This window comes from Nicotiana attenuata, unplaced genomic scaffold (assembly GCF_001879085.1).
Source record: "Nicotiana attenuata strain UT unplaced genomic scaffold, NIATTr2, whole genome shotgun sequence".
NCBI lineage: Eukaryota > Viridiplantae > Streptophyta > Magnoliopsida > Solanales > Solanaceae > Nicotiana > Nicotiana attenuata.
Window position 1 is genome coordinate 204,998 of NW_017670336.1, and position 15,731 is coordinate 220,728.

The following is a 15,731-nucleotide window of genomic DNA, read 5'->3' on the forward strand; positions in this document are numbered from 1 at the left end:
GCGTGGGTCTTGCTGGTAGGTAGGCCACAAATTTACCAATCCCTATTGCCACACTTTTGAAGTGTGGTAATTTTGTAAGCTATCTATATATAAAAGCCATGCTTTTATAATAAAGAATTTACATATTTTTATATATCAAATAATCATATTAAGTATGAAGATCTCAAGCATTCAATTAGCTGGAAGATAACAAAGGAATTATTCAAATGCATATACTTGCAATTAACTTCAAAAATGAATAAATCTTGTGTGTAATACATCACCGAATAAAGCAAATTGCTTCAATGTACATGCTAACAATTAACTTACAAAAGCAGTCGTAATTATTATAGTATTAGGAATAACAAAAATTATAATTGTCCAAGGTCTTCATCATTAAACTCCAACAAATCACATTGCCTTGTGGCTACCATTTCCAATTTGCTCACCAGAATTTTCCTACAAACTCAAAATAAAATAAGTAATTAGATAGAAATCAATAACATGCATGTCCATCGCTTCCAAATCTGTCACCTGACTTGTTTGCAAGCAAACCTTTAATGTCCATCGCAGCTGCAGTTGGTAGGCCAATTGCCATTGATAAGGCCACACAAGTTAAGTCACGTCCGAGCACAGCGAGAGTGAAGGTGATCTTGGATCTGCTGGATCAACATCCAGATAGGTGAGGCTGCAATACATTGACAGAAAAGGTAAAGAATTTCATATGATAATTCGTATGTATTTTATCAGAAAAGGCATGCCTATTCAATTCATAACCATATGAGAAAAAGACCATGGCTTTGTATTACCTGCTGAAATTAAATAGTAAGGTGTCACCATCAGTCTATCACAGTTTTGCTCTCACAAGAAATGGATATTATGAAATAGAAATTACCATGAGGAAGAACATCCAAAGAGATGCAGATGACTTAGAAGGACCTTTCTTTCCTGGCACTAGTTCAGCTCTCAAATGTGGATAGGACTCAATTGTCCTCCTAAGGCCCTCCTGAAGAAAATAGAGTCACGCCTTACAACTACAACAAATTATGTAACGAGAATAAAAGCAAAAATAAACAGCAGAAAATGATCGAGTGTAAATAAATGAGGCCCCACAGCAAAATGGTAGCTTTAAAAGATCTAACGTACAATTGTAACACATGAATATCAGTGTCTTATATGAAACATAAGTTGAAAGTCACATGTACGACATATTTGACAGGAAGATGTGCTCATTCCTGCAGTAATGATGCGGACATTCAGAAATTTTCTGGCATTTAATATCAACGGCAAATAATACATTTTTGCAGAAAATAGTTTACCATATTTTTATCACATGAAAAGATCCACAAAGAAGTTGCAAAGAGAGAAAGCAGTGCAGAAAAGACCATAACAATCCCTAAAAATTTTTGGAGCACCTGAGACAGACATGGTATGACTAAATTTAGAATTCCATGAACTCCATCAAACACCACACTGGGAGAGCTGGTGTAAATAAGTCTTTTCACTTTCAGCTCAATGTAAGCATCAATTATATTCTGCGTTCCTTCACGTATATTTATGTTGAAAAGAGAGATACATAAAAATTTCATGTAAAGAGAGACAATAAAAGAGCATTAAGAAGTTGTGACAATAGAACTGCTGACGTAATTTCAGAAAGATCATTTTTCTTCTTAACATAGTTTTTTAAAGCTTTCCCATTACCTTGCACATTAACTGAATAGTGGAGCTGGTGGTTGTTGATTGATGAATCTGGAGCAGCCATGTGGAAGACAACCTCAGCTCCTTCACAAGCTGCAAATATCAAATTAATAAAGTTAAGACACAACAACGTAATAAAATGGGCTATCTCCTATGTCACATGGACTCGGGCATAAATGCTGGCAGATAAGTATCTGGTACAGGTATAAGGTAGGGTACATCAAGTTTTTAGCAAGTTTCTAGTGTATCTTGAAAGATACACATATGTGAAATTAGAGTGGCGGAAGCAGGATTTTCACCCAGGGGATTCAAGAAATAAATAAAAAAATAAACCCACGAAGGAATTAAGGGGATTCAATAGCGAATATAAATACAAAAAAACTTTTAACCTTATATATATAGTGCAATTTTTCCGTCACCCTGGCTCCGCCCATGCATATATCCAAGTAACATTTATCTAGCATGGATACTTGGAGGCAAACAAATACTCCATGTAACATAAGTAATCTCAGATACTAAAGTCAAAACGATAAGTTTTGATAAAATAGCTAGGATGACTCAGCAAAAGTACATCTGATACAAGGCTTACTTTATATTAAACAATTGGAACATAGCAAATCACCTAATTGATTCCACACTAGAGCTGAAAACAGATGGAACCTTAATTGATAAACTAAAGCTGGAAGAACTAGTAACCTCCTCTAAACATTTTGGACATGGTAATAGAAGAATTTACTAGTAAATAGGTAACCAATATAGAACCAAAACAATCATATTCAAGAGTCAAAAGTATCTGGTTTTTGGGCGGAAAAACCAACTGCAAGTTCACTAGAAAAAGCAATAAAACCATATTCAAGAACTAGTAACCTCCTCTAACCATTTTAATAGAAGAAATTACTACTGTAGAAGTTCTCATTTTTGGGTGTCAAAAACAAGTACAGATTGAAAAATCAGCAAATCAAGAATGGACCTTTGAGGACTTGGGATTTGTTACATGGATACATATACAGCACGGCCTGATTGCAGGGCTTGACCAAGTATACCTTTTTCCTCAGCAGGCTCAAGTTTAATGGATGGACCCAAATCAGCAATGCGGACATGATGGATTTCATAACGAATCAGCATTTCCACTAAATGCCGAGCAGCAAAGCCTCTTCCACCAGTCACCACACACCATTTCTCTTCTCCTTCACCCATTTACAACAACAATACAGTAAAATGTACAATGCCCAGCAGTTCGGTTGTAGGAGATTCTTGAAGGTCTGTATCCAATTTTACCATAAACAAGACCTCTCGTGACAATGAAGCATGTGTTGAAATGTAAAATTTAACATTCAGAAGATAATAGAGATAAACACAGATATTCCTTATAGCTTAATAAGAATTTATAACTCTGTTAGTTTTCCCCTGTGCTTAATTAGCATAATTAACAAATGCACACCAGAAATTTTTTATGATTGGTTAATATTTCATAGCAAAAAATGACACAATGTTAGAAGAAAAATAGTGATTTCTAGATTAGTATTGGTAAAGATAATATAATCACAATTTATTGCCCGCTGAATCCTAAGCAAGAACGAAAAATTCACAAATTTCTTCGATGTCTAGGGTTTTAGGAGTCAACGTTAACAACTGAACTGAGAAAAACAAATTTTCTCATAAAACTCTCATCGTCATGACTGTGCAATCGCAAGAAGAGATCTTACCGCTCATCTCGAACAACAGAAGATTATCGATCTCGAGTAAAGTTTAGCTGTTCGGGTATATTAATATCAAATCAAAAGAAAAAAATTAAAAAGACGAAGTATGAAGTGAGAAAATAGCAGCGAATCATCCAAACAAAAGAAAGAGAACACCATACCAGTCAACCCAGGATACAATAGTGGTGTTGCTTCGGTAATAGAAGCAGCGCGGAAGCCGAGTTCAACGAAACTATGGGGGAGGAAAACGAATTGGGGATGGGGAAAATTTTTTCAGTACTTTTGGAAAGAGGTAGACAGATGAGCATCATGTTACTGCCTTCTGAATTTTTAGAAAATTTTGGGGGAAACTTTTAGAGGGGGAATTTTGGGGGGCGAATTTTGGGGGGGAAATTTTAGAGGGAAATTTTTAGGGCATGCCTTGTAAAGTGTTACATTAGTTCAGCCAATAAAACTACTCTTTAAAAACGTTACAATACCTATAATAAGGATTGCCAAATATTTTATTATTAGCCACACTTAAAAAGTGTAGTCTTTCCGTTTAAAAGGAACGCTTTTCAAGCGTTGCCTTAAAAATCGTAGTCAAAGACTCTACTCAAAGGCCACCATTTAAAAGTGTTCCCATAAATATTTTTTGCAACACTTCTTGGGTGCAGTCTAAAATAAGTGTGGCTGTAGGCCAAATTTGTTGTAGTGAATACAAGAAAATGATAACTGAACAAAAACAATTCACTATCATTTCATAATTTATTCTAGGACTAATATTTCTTGTAGCACGGGTAACCAAACGACCCTTCCATAAACTCAAACTCCTCGGCTAGAGAGCAAAATTAGTAGTCCTCGTCACATTCATCCCTCTGCAAGTAATGAAAAAAAAAATATTCTTGATCAGTCTTGTTCTTTTACTAATTAAAAAGTTTACATTTTATGCATTAACCGTATAAAAAAATCTTTATTATCAGGTCACGTAAGTTATTGCATATTAATCTATATATGATAAACATGAATTGGTAACTTAGAATAAATTGTAAGTAGATTTTATATGGTAGAAACATGCTATAAATAGTAAGTAACATAATATAACATTTTGAATTATACCGAGGTGAAAATTATAATTTTCTAATTGACGAATCTATTACCTCCTCAGGAGTGAAAGTAAGGCCAAGTCTGATGGATCCACATTCTTCATCATCCTTGTAAAGCTGATAAGAGGTTGATCCTACTTCTCCTTCCCGAAACACTTCCTCCAAGGAAATTCTGTTTCCGATTAACAAAAAATAATATTATTTTAATGGCATAACAAAAAATAATTTTATTAAGGAATTTAGTCAGGGATATTATTAACGTTGCTTCTCCTAAAAAATCGTCGTCTTGGAATGTATTTTCATCCATAAGCTTGATGTGAAGCTCGTCACAACCACGAGTGACGGTGAAGAGGAAGGACTCATTCCATTCAGGGTCGGATCCTTCACCTATAAATTTATATAATGTATTTTAATTAACATAGGTTGGATACAAGAAAATTTCAAGGTTTAATCCAAGTTAATTAATTAATTAATTACAAACCAGATGCAGTGCTGCTTTTCTTCTCTTCAGTACGGCAGGTGACAACAACGTAAGGATTCATATCAGCTGTTTTGGTAATTTAAGAAAAAATTAAATTCAGTAACCAATGCATATACTAAAGGAGAAACGAAAAAGCATATTTGAATAAAATATAATCCAGTGCTAGGGAAAGCCGAGAATTTGCATGCTTTGTCAATCCGCAATATTATACTCTTTTTTTTCTTTTTTTTTTTTAAACAATCACCTATATACTTGATAATATTCTCATTTTTTTCTTTCACATTTCGAGACAGATCTATAATATATCGTCAGTGGTGCATGCAATTTGTTATGTTTAGGTTATTTAGAACGGGAGGATTGTTACGTTCCTGAGTAGAATGTGACAATCCTAATGAATAGACTATAAAGATGACATTTAGGTACGTTTGTTCTCAAATTTCTTAATCATAATTGCCTATTCTTTAGACAGATCTATTTGTCATGAGAGAGATCACCTTGGGTTATGCAGGGAAACAAGAAAAATACAAGGTTATAAGATTTGATTGAGGTTCTTCTTGGATGTAATTAAAAATTCATGCCTGAAGTACTATCGGATTTATCTAATCGTATAAGTGAATTTTTATATAATCAGTAAAATTTAATTACATGTTATAGAAGGGAGTTAGTGAAGAACATACTGAGCCAATTTGTGTCATCAAGGCCTCTGGCGTTTGCAACATAAACTTCAAGCTGTCCGTAAGGCATTTTTGGATAATATTATGCTGATAAAAGGTTACAGTAAAAGGTTTCAAATCAAATCTGTTTACAGTTCTGAATAATGGCATTTAGGCCTGCTCAATTTATAGTTTACTAATCCAATCACAACAAACCACGTGGTCGCTAATTTCATTGGTAATTCCACTTTTTCCGTTTTCTTAGCATTTTATTATTTATCCTTCTGGAATAATTCAGTAAAAAATTTAACTATTCGTTTTAAGCAGCAGAGAAAGCGCTCGTTACTGGACGTGATACATTCTTACTTCAGATAATCCCCTTAAATTTTCTGTGGAGTACCATTTTAGATTATTTTTGTTAAATAAAAGCCATCAGGATGGTTGATTTCATTCAATGAAAATGAGACAAATTAAAAAAAAAAAAAAAAAAAAAAAATCAGCTACGAAATTGACTTCTCTGTAGCAATGCTGAAAGACAAAGTGTAACGACCCAACCAGTTATTTTGAGAATTAGGGTCCCGTTCGGTGGCTTAAGGTCTCGAATAGCTTTGTATTGTGTATTATGACTTTTGTGTATGGTCGTATTAGGTATTCGGATGATTTGGGATTGATTTGGAAGAATGATTCTTGTTTTAGAATATTAAGTGGCAAGAGCCGACCGGAGTTTGAACTTTGTGTAGAAGACTCCAGAAAGGTGTTTTGATGATTCGGTAGCTTCGTATAATGATTCTGGACATAGGCGTATGTCCGTATTTGGATTTAGAGGTCTGTAAGTTGATTTGCTGCATTTTGGCGAAAGTTGAAAAGCTGAAGGTTGAGAGGTTTGACCGTGAGTTGAATTTATTGATATTGGATTCGGATTGCAATTTTGAGAGTTGGAATAGCTTAGTTATGTCATTTGAGACATGCATACAAAATTTGACATCATTCTGGGTTGATTGGATATGATTCGGCGTGAGTTGTACAAGTTGAAAATTCATAAGTTCATTAAGTTCGATTTGAGGTGTATTTCGTATTTTTATATTGTGTTGATATGATTTGAAGCCTCGAGTAGGTCCGCGTTATATTTTGGGATTGGTAGGTATGATTGGACAGGGGGGCCCCGGTGTGTTTCGGACACGTTTCGAATTAATTTCATGTTTTTGTGCAGGACTAGTTCTGGTGTCTCACATCTGCGCAAGTGGGAGTGCACGTGCGGAATCATTTTTGCGTGAAATTGTGTCGGCCCTGCAAGATTTTGCATAGTCAGGCTTCCCGCTTCTGCAGGTGAGAGATCGTAGGTACGGTGGCAGCTTTGCGAGTAATGAGTCGCAGATGCGATAGAATCCGCCTATGAATTTGTGTGAGCGCTTCTGCAGCGTTGCAGGTCCGACCCCTTTTGCGCAGGTGTGGTCGCTGGTATGGTAACTGATAACCACATATGCGGGTGTTGGGTCGCAAATGTGAGAGCGCAAATGCGCTGTTTTGTTCGCAGATGCAGAAATCGCTGGGCAGCTTCATTTATATCGAGAATTTGGTTATTTTTATCACATCTTGAATTGTAAACTTTGGTTTTGGGTGATTTTAGAGAGATTCTTCACTATATGGATTGGGGTAGGTGTTCTTTGCACAGATTTTGATTATATTTCATGATTCCATCTTTGTTTTTATCATTAAATTAGTGATTTGAATTGGAGAAAATTGGGGACTTTTGTAAAAAACTTCCTAAAATTTAAAATGAATATTTGAAGGCCAATTTGATGTCGGACTTGGATAATTTTGGTATGGTTGGACTCGTATCGGAAAGGATGTTCCGAATTTCGTAAATTTTGTCTGGTTTCGAGGTGCGGGCCCGTGGTTAATTTTTTAGTTTTCATTAAAGATCAAAGCTTTATTATCCGAAATTATTTTCTATGATTTTATTTATAATACTAAGTTATTTTTGTTATATTTGTGTCACGCCCCGAACCTGGGGGGAGAGACCGGCACCCGGTGCCTCACTTAACCAAGCCTACCAACTTGCGACTGAGAGACTCTGAACATAGAATGTCATACATCGGCCATGGAGCCACATTGCAAAACAATTTGTGAAGCAAAATATAAAACTGAATGGAAACTAGCTTTGACTAAATATCAATATAAAGCTGGGCCGACAAGGCTAGTATCACTACTACAGTTGACAAACCAAAAAAATATACTTACAAGGCCTACAAGCCCAACATACAAAACTAACTGACAGGATATGTCAACAAGCCTCTACTGATGGATGTACTGTGATCGAAATAGGGCCCCGACCTACCCGTAATATATATACAGGTATACATAGTATGTATAAAAAACCCTAAACGGCAACTCTAAAGGACATGGAGCTTACCGATCAAGCTAAACTCGGGCAACACCTACTGAGAATGTCTACCCGTCTGTCTATCTGAACCTGCACGCATGAAATGCAGCGTCCCTATAAAGGGACGTCAGTACGAAATAATATACCGAGTATGTAAGGCAGTCAAATAACTGAAAGCCGAAACTGAACTAATGATGTAAATAAGTGAAAGTAACTGGGAGTCAAAGATGGTCTGGAGATATACTTACCTGCTGATACCGACTCAACTCTCTCAATATAGTAAGTAAAATAAATGTCCGGCCCTATAAGGCGCGATATGTGTAACTGCTCGGCTGTTGTAGGCTCTCTCATAGACGCTCGGCCATACTAGGCTAGGTATCTCGACCATTCTAGGATCGCTCATATACGCTCCGCCATAGTAGGCTCGGTATATAACTTACCATCTGATCAGAGGTTGCCCAATAGGGGCCTGCCCATCAATTATATCTCGATGGCGGTGAAAATACTGTAATATTGTGTGTGTATATGTGTGTGTGTGTATATATATATATATATATTATATATATATAGACCCTATGATCTCATGACTGGAAGAAGATAATACATAACTAAATATAAAGTCCCGATAAGGGAGAATACTGTAACTTATGAGACTAGGATAATGTACATAAGTTCATGAATACGAACTTCTCATTGTGCCTCATTATCAAACTCGTGTAGTTACGGGATCATGCCAAAATGAAGAAAGGTTTGGCCTTAACATACCTTATCACAATCTTTCCAATAACCAAGTTGAACTCGCATCTTCGCACCTTAATCTATAATAACGATAATAACACTATCATTAATTTACGAAAGTTACCACTATCACACAATGAACGATAAGCTTATTTTGTATTAAAACAGACAGCATCTCCCCAATAATCCTTACTTCCTCCAAATTAAAGATAACACCAACAATACAAGAACAAAACGATAACAACATATATTATTTTTTTTCCAACCTTATATACACCATAAAATACTACAAAACAGCCCAGCACACCCTCAATCTCTTCATATACAAGACGACCACTGTAGTAGTGTCAAACAAGCCGAAAATGTTACGACAAATGACTAGAACACCACCCTGCATTTAGGTGGTGTTTCTCCACACCCTTCCTCCTCCAAAAATCCACAATACAGTAATAAAACACACAATCCAATAGCAACACAAAACAGTCTGCTACAAGTAAATAACTCAAACTCACGGGTTCCGATCACCATCGTGTGAGTTCTTACAAATATAGAACGACTTTCCATGCATTTACAACATAACAAAAGGATGAAATAGAGCAGTAAACTTACCTTATTTGTTGAATAACTCAGCTCCTATATTGGTTCTTCAAACTCTAGGTTTTACCTCCAACTAGAACTTGAAAAGGAGAGAACATCAATTAGGGTTTGTGGGAAATTTTTGGGAGGATGGTTGCAGGGATTTAGGTCTGGTTATTGTGTTATATAATTGGTGTTATATTGCAGAGAGATAAGCCAATAAATGGGCTCTTCCGACCCGAAATAGCCCCTTTTTAGACTCTCATTTAAGCAAGTAGGTGACACACCTACTTGTCACCTAGCAGTCTATGCAGTCTAGCAAAAACTCATATATCTCTCTACTTGGATGTCGTATTGACAAACGTTTAACGCGTTAGAAATAGACTCATATATCTTCAACTTGGTGGGTAGAACACCCCGTAATTCTAAGTATATTAGGAGAAAATTTCAGTTACATTTGATCCAAAGTTCAGTAAAACTTACGAACGTAACTTGTGATGACTTTCATCGACTTTTGTTCCACAAATCGCCTGACTTCAAAAACTAACACACGACTACCATACGACTAACATAACTCATAACCTAACGTCCTTATCATGTTAAGAACCCTAGTCCCACCCCAGAGGTACGGGTTATAACATTCCTAACTTGTCAATTTTCGACGAACCATTATTTTCTTCAACGTTCCAATGCTATTTTTACTTGTTGTTCATGATCTTAAATATTTGTAACCTCCAAGGTAGCATGATAACGTATTTTATATACTTCCAAAGATGATCTCATTTTCTGTCTTACATTAGTTTGCTTACAAGGCACTTTTACGTACGAAAATATGGGGTGTAACATTATTTCCCCCTTTGGAACGTTCGTCCTCGAATGTTTACTTTAAGAGACTTGGGAAAATTTTGCCAGAGTCTCCTCCGTTCACTAGACTAAAACCAATCTGCACGAAGCCAGAAAATATACTATACATGCCACACATGGCCAATGTCTATAAATAGTAGCACTTGGCCCCACACGGCCGTCACTCATAAATACTGAAAGTCAAAAATAAGAGCTTACCTGATGACCTACTGGCCTGAGTAGAGCTATGCTGAAGTATCCCATCTCAAGCCATATCTTCAGTTGAAATAAGTGAGGGTATTTAGACTTCATTTCTTCCTCCACTTCCCATGTCATCTCTTCCACGTTCTTGCTTCTCCATAAAACTTTCATGAATGTTACCTCCTTATTTCGTAACTTGCAGATTTGTTGGTATAGGATGACAACTGGAACTTACTCGTCAGATAAGTCCTCCATAATCTGTGCATCATTAGTGGGAAGTACTCGAGTAGGATCACCAATGCACTTCCGTAGCATAGATACGTGAAAAATCGAATGGACACACTCCAATTCCAAGGGAAATTCTAACTCATAAGCTACTTGGCCCACTCTCTGAATAACCTATAAGGCCAAATATACCATGGACTAATCTTGCGTTTCTTGCCACACCTCATCACGCCCTTCATAGGATACCTTTAAGAACACCCAGTCATCAACACGGAACACTAAATCTCGTCGTTGCACGTTAGAATATGACTTATGATGACTCTGGTTTGTCACTAGTTGCTCCTGTATAAGCTTTACCTTCTCTACGGCCTGTTGAATCAAGTCTAGCCCATGTAACCCAGATTCTCCAACATCAAACCACCCTATAGGAGATCTGTACTTACGCCTATACAAAGCCTCGTACGGAGCCATTTGGATACTATAGTGGTAAATGTTATTATATGCAAACTCGATAAGACATAGATGTTCATCCCAACTTATTTTAAAATCCAACACACATGCTCGTAACATATCCTCGAGCGTCTGAATTGTGCGCTCGGCTTGTCTATCAGTGTGTGGATGAAAAGCTGTGCTGAGATTCACCTGAGTCCCTAGACATCTCTGAAATGAACTCCAGAAATGTGCTGTAAACTAGGCCACACAGTCAGATATAATAGACACTGGTACTCCGTGCAGCCACGCTATCTCCTTAATATATAACTTGGCATAATCTTCGGCTGTATATGCAGATATGATCGGTAGGAAATGGGTTGATTTCGTGAGCCTATCGACTATCACCCATATAGAATTGAACTTACAATGAGAACGAGGCAAACCCGTGATGAAGTCCATGTTTATCGCCTCTCATTTCCATGTTAGGATCTTTATAGTCCGCAGTAGCCCTCCGGGCTTCTGGTGCTCTACCTTCACCTGCTGGCAACTAGGACACCGAGCGACAAACTCAACAATGTTCTTCTTCATATCGTTCCACTAGTACACTTCCTTAATGTCATGATACTTCTTCGTCGACCCAGGATGAATGGAGTACCTCGAATAATGTGCCTCTGACATAATTCTGTCTCGTAGCCTTGCTACATCTGGAACACATAGACGACCCATGTATCTAAGAACCCCATCTCCGCTGAGCTCTAATAACGACTTTTTCTATTGTGGAACTCGCTCTCTCAACTCGACCAACTTTGGGTCCTCGTACTGCCTTTCCCTGACTTCAGCTATAAGTGATGATTTTGCAGTGTTTTGGAGTACAACTCCACCATCGCCGGAATCTACTAGTTAGGGGTGGGCATAATACTGACCAAACCGAAAAAACTGGCTGAACCGAAAGTTATGGTTTATTCGGTTTCAGTTTTTTGGTTTATTCGGTCGGTTTGCGATTTATAGATTTAAAAGTTTGGTATTCGGTGCGGTTAACGGTTTTAAACTGAAAAACCCAAATTTTGGGTATGAGTTGAGAAAAATAGGTTTGGACATATGGGCTTAACACCTGGCCACCAACTTTTAGTCCAATTTAGTGATTTACCCAATACCCATCTGAAGCCCAATTTACCCAATACCCATCTGAAACCCAATTTACTCAATACCAGTACCTAACCCAATACAGACTTACGTTACTTTTCTAGTTCCTTTCCTTAGAAATTAGAACTTGTTTCTAATTAGGGTTCTTATTCTTGAGAGTCCCGACTTCCTTCCTCCTCTATGCGACTGTGCCGATGCCGACTGCTGTGAGCCTGTGATGCCTTCTTCCTCTGCTCGTCACTCATCCTTCATCCTAAGGTTAGTGGTTACCTCCTTCTTCTGAGTTCCTTTTCCAGTTTTCCCTCGTTGCTCCTCCTGCTGGTTTCTTTCAACTTTCGATTTTTAATTCGATGTTCCCTGGTAAGGAGCCGTTATTTCCTAAATTTAATATCAAGCGTAACTATGGTCGTTAAAATCGAAACAAGCAATATCGTAGTGAAAAAGTTTGTCTTGTAATCACAGGCACCATTTGTCTAGCCGTTGTCGTACCTTTTTTTAATTCTATTCTTCTGTATGTTATTTAATTTGTTTGTTTTGTACTTTCTTTTGTTCTTAGCTTGTAGGATTGGAAGGAGTTCTTTTACGTATGATTTATGTAAAGATTGATTCATTCATTTATTTATTTCTTTAGCATATCAGTTTAATTTACTATAAATATTTATCAAATTTTCAATATCTTCATTATCAGTTAAAGATCCGTAGTCTATATCGGATATAAAAATCTTAAACCGTTAATAACCGAAAAACTAAACCGGAAATAACCGAACCGAACCTTGAAAACACCGCATCGAACCGTAAATACTTTGGTTTGGTTTGGTTATTAATATTACAAAACTAAAAACCGTTAAACCGAACCGTACTTTTATAATAACTGACCGACGCCCACCCCTACTACTAACCGAACCCCCAAACAAGCCAATTGATGAATCTATCTAGCTAATTGTCTTTTCTCAGCCTCTACATGTGCTAAGCTACCCATAGATCGGCGACTTAAGGCATCTGCTACAACATTAGCTTTCCCTGGATGGTAGAGAATGCTAACATCGTAATCTTTCAATCAATCTAGCCATCACCTCTCTCACAAATTCAACTCTTTTTGCTTGAAGATATATTTCAAGCTTTTATGATCTGCAAATACATCAACGTGAACACCGTATAAATAATGCCGCCATATCTTAATTGCATAGACAACCGCACTAACTCGAGGTCGTGGGTCGGATAATTCCCCTCGTGCTTCCTCTTCTGCCTTGATGCATACGCAATTACCTTCCCATGTTGCATCAATACACATCCTAACCCGACACCTGAGGCATCACAATACACGGCATAACCCTCTAGACCCTCTGAAAGTGTTAGAACTGGAGCTGAGGTCAATATGTTCTTAAGCTCTTGGAAACTCTGCTTGCGACCCTCTGTCCACTGAAACTTAATTACTTTCTGAGTCAGCTTTGTCAATGGTGCCGAAAGGGAAGAAAACCCCTCTACAAACCTCGGGTAGTATCCTGCTAAGCCTAGAAAGCTACGAACCTCTATCGGAGTTGTAGGTCTAGGCCAGGATTTCACGGCCTCAATCTTCTGAGTGTCTACCTTTATACCTTCATTGGATACAATATGCCCCAAGAATGCTATAGACTTCAACCAGAACTCACATTCAGAAAACTTAGCATACAACTCACGATCACGGAAGGTTTGGGGTACCGCTCATAGGTGGTCTGCATGCTCCTCCTCTGAACGTGAATAAACCAGAATATAATCAATAAATATTATCACGATCAGATCTAAAAATGGCCAGAATATGCTATTCATCAAGTCCATAAATATGGCGGGTGCATTTGTTAACCCGAATGACATGAAAAGGAACTTGAAGTGGCCATATCGAGTCTTGAAGGCTGTCTTTGGAATATATTTCTCACGAACACTGACCTGGTGGTACCCGGACCTCAAATCTATCTTTGAAAACCATTCAGCTCCCTGCAACTGATCAAACAAGTCATCAATCCTTGGAAGTGGATACTTATTCTTAATAGTTACCTTATTCAGCTGCCTATAATCGATACACATCCTCAACGAGCCATCTTTCTTCCGTACAAACAGTACTGGTGCACCCCATGGTGAGGTACTGGGCCTGATGAAATCTTTCTCTACCAAATCTTTTAACTTCTCTTTCAACTCCTTCAATTCGGAAGGTGAAATTCCATACAGAGGATGGATACTGGTTGAGTTCTCGAAAGCAAATCGATGCTAAAATCAATCTCTCGCTCTGGAGGAATACCTGGAAGCTCATCTGGAAACACATATGCGTACTCTTTGACTACTGGAATAGACTGAAGTGTAGGCATCTCAACATCTACATCTCTAACTCGCACAATATGATAAATGCACCCTTTTACGATCATTTTCCTCGCCTTCAAATAGGAGAACCTACCTCTGGATTTTGCTATATTACCTACCCATTCAAGGACTGGATCACCTGTAAAATGAAATCTAGCTTCCTTTGCTCGGCAATCAATTATGGCATAGCAAGCTGCCAACCAGTCCATGCCCATGATAGCATCAAAATCTATCATCTCTAACTCAACTAGGTCGGCTGAGGTCTAGCGACTTCAAAATGTCACCGTACAACCTCGGTAAACCTATCTACAAATAATTGGTTCTTCGACCAGTGTAGACACCGGAAAAAGATCACTTAGTATTCCAGGCACTATACCAAACTTCCCCGCGACAATAGGGTAATATACGATAAATACATCTTGGGTCTATCAAGGCATAAGCATCGTGAGAACAAATGGACAATATACCTATCACAACGTCTGGTGAAGACTCCTGGTCTTGTCCACCCGCTAAAGCATAGATACGGTTCTGGTTACCTCCTGAACTGGAACCTCTACCTCGACCTCGACCTCTACCAACCGAAGACTGAGACTCGCGCCTTGAAGGATGCACGAACATAGATGATCCTGTTGTTGGTTATGCCATACCCCTAGAAACTCTATTTGGGGAATCTCGCATCATATTCCCCGGACGCCCACATGTATAACAAGCATCAGAACATACTCGGCATTGGCCCAAGTGTCCTCTAGCACATATGTCACACCGCGGCGAAAATGACCATGTCTGCCCTGAACCTCGCTGTCGCTGCGAACTAGATGTCTCTAAGCTCTCACCTGATCCCGACTGAGTATAGCGGTCGTACCTGTAATCCTATAACTGAGGTAGGGGTGGCAAATGGGCAGGTTGGGCTAAATTTGGGCAAGTCAAGATGGGTTAGGTCAATAAATAGGTCATTGCCCAACCCATCCCAAAGTGTACTTGGGCTAAGATGGGTTGGGTCAAGATGGGCTTAACAATGGTTCATAAACTAACCCCCTCAACATGACCCACGTTTTAGAACCATGCTTATCTTCCGTAAAAAAGCCTTTTACCTTAAAATGTGTAAGTTGAAAAATATTTTGCGGGTGGAAGAGGGGGGTCGGTGGGTGGTGCAGAAAAATGAAAAGATAGAAAATAGAAAATAGAAAATTGAAAATATAGAAAAAAGTAAAAAAAAAATTGAGGGGGTTTGCATGGGGCGGTGATTTGCAGGGGGTGGGGGTG

The 15,731-nt window shown here is 38.0% G+C and overlaps 3 protein-coding genes across 6 annotated transcripts; all 3 read right to left on the reverse strand.

Moving 5' to 3' along the window:
• Positions 1-204: 204 nt before the first annotated feature.
• LOC109238036 (3beta-hydroxysteroid-dehydrogenase/decarboxylase-like) lies at positions 205-3,760 on the reverse strand. 4 transcript variants are annotated; one of them, XM_019404463.1, is made up of 5 exons: positions 3,539-3,760; positions 2,721-2,939; positions 1,681-1,770; positions 875-985; positions 205-667 (listed from the first exon to the last, which is right to left on the reverse strand). In XM_019404463.1, exons 2-4 carry the CDS (start codon positions 2,872-2,874, stop codon positions 975-977), a joined length of 255 nt encoding a protein of 84 aa, XP_019260008.1. In that variant the 5' UTR covers positions 2,875-2,939; positions 3,539-3,760; the 3' UTR covers positions 205-667; positions 875-974. The 4 variants fall into 4 exon arrangements, 3 of the variants coding, with proteins under 3 accessions (XP_019260008.1, XP_019260007.1, XP_019260006.1); XR_002069695.1 differs by lacking the exon at positions 3,539-3,760 and having other exon boundaries at positions 2,648-2,733; XM_019404462.1 differs by having other exon boundaries at positions 2,721-3,760.
• A 207-nt stretch (positions 3,761-3,967) lies between these two features.
• Positions 3,968-5,739, reverse strand: LOC109238034 (elicitor-responsive protein 3-like). The gene is made up of 5 exons (XM_019404460.1): positions 5,621-5,739; positions 4,944-5,009; positions 4,723-4,849; positions 4,517-4,634; positions 3,968-4,234 (listed from the first exon to the last, which is right to left on the reverse strand). Exons 1-5 carry the CDS (start codon positions 5,685-5,687, stop codon positions 4,208-4,210), a joined length of 405 nt encoding a protein of 134 aa, XP_019260005.1. The 5' UTR covers positions 5,688-5,739; the 3' UTR covers positions 3,968-4,207.
• Positions 5,740-10,568: 4,829 nt separating this feature from the next.
• On the reverse strand, positions 10,569-11,033 carry LOC109238027. Its single transcript, XM_019404456.1, has 2 exons — positions 10,809-11,033; positions 10,569-10,736 (listed from the first exon to the last, which is right to left on the reverse strand). Exons 1-2 carry the CDS (start codon positions 11,031-11,033, stop codon positions 10,569-10,571), a joined length of 393 nt encoding a protein of 130 aa, XP_019260001.1.
• Positions 11,034-15,731: the final 4,698 nt, after the last annotated feature.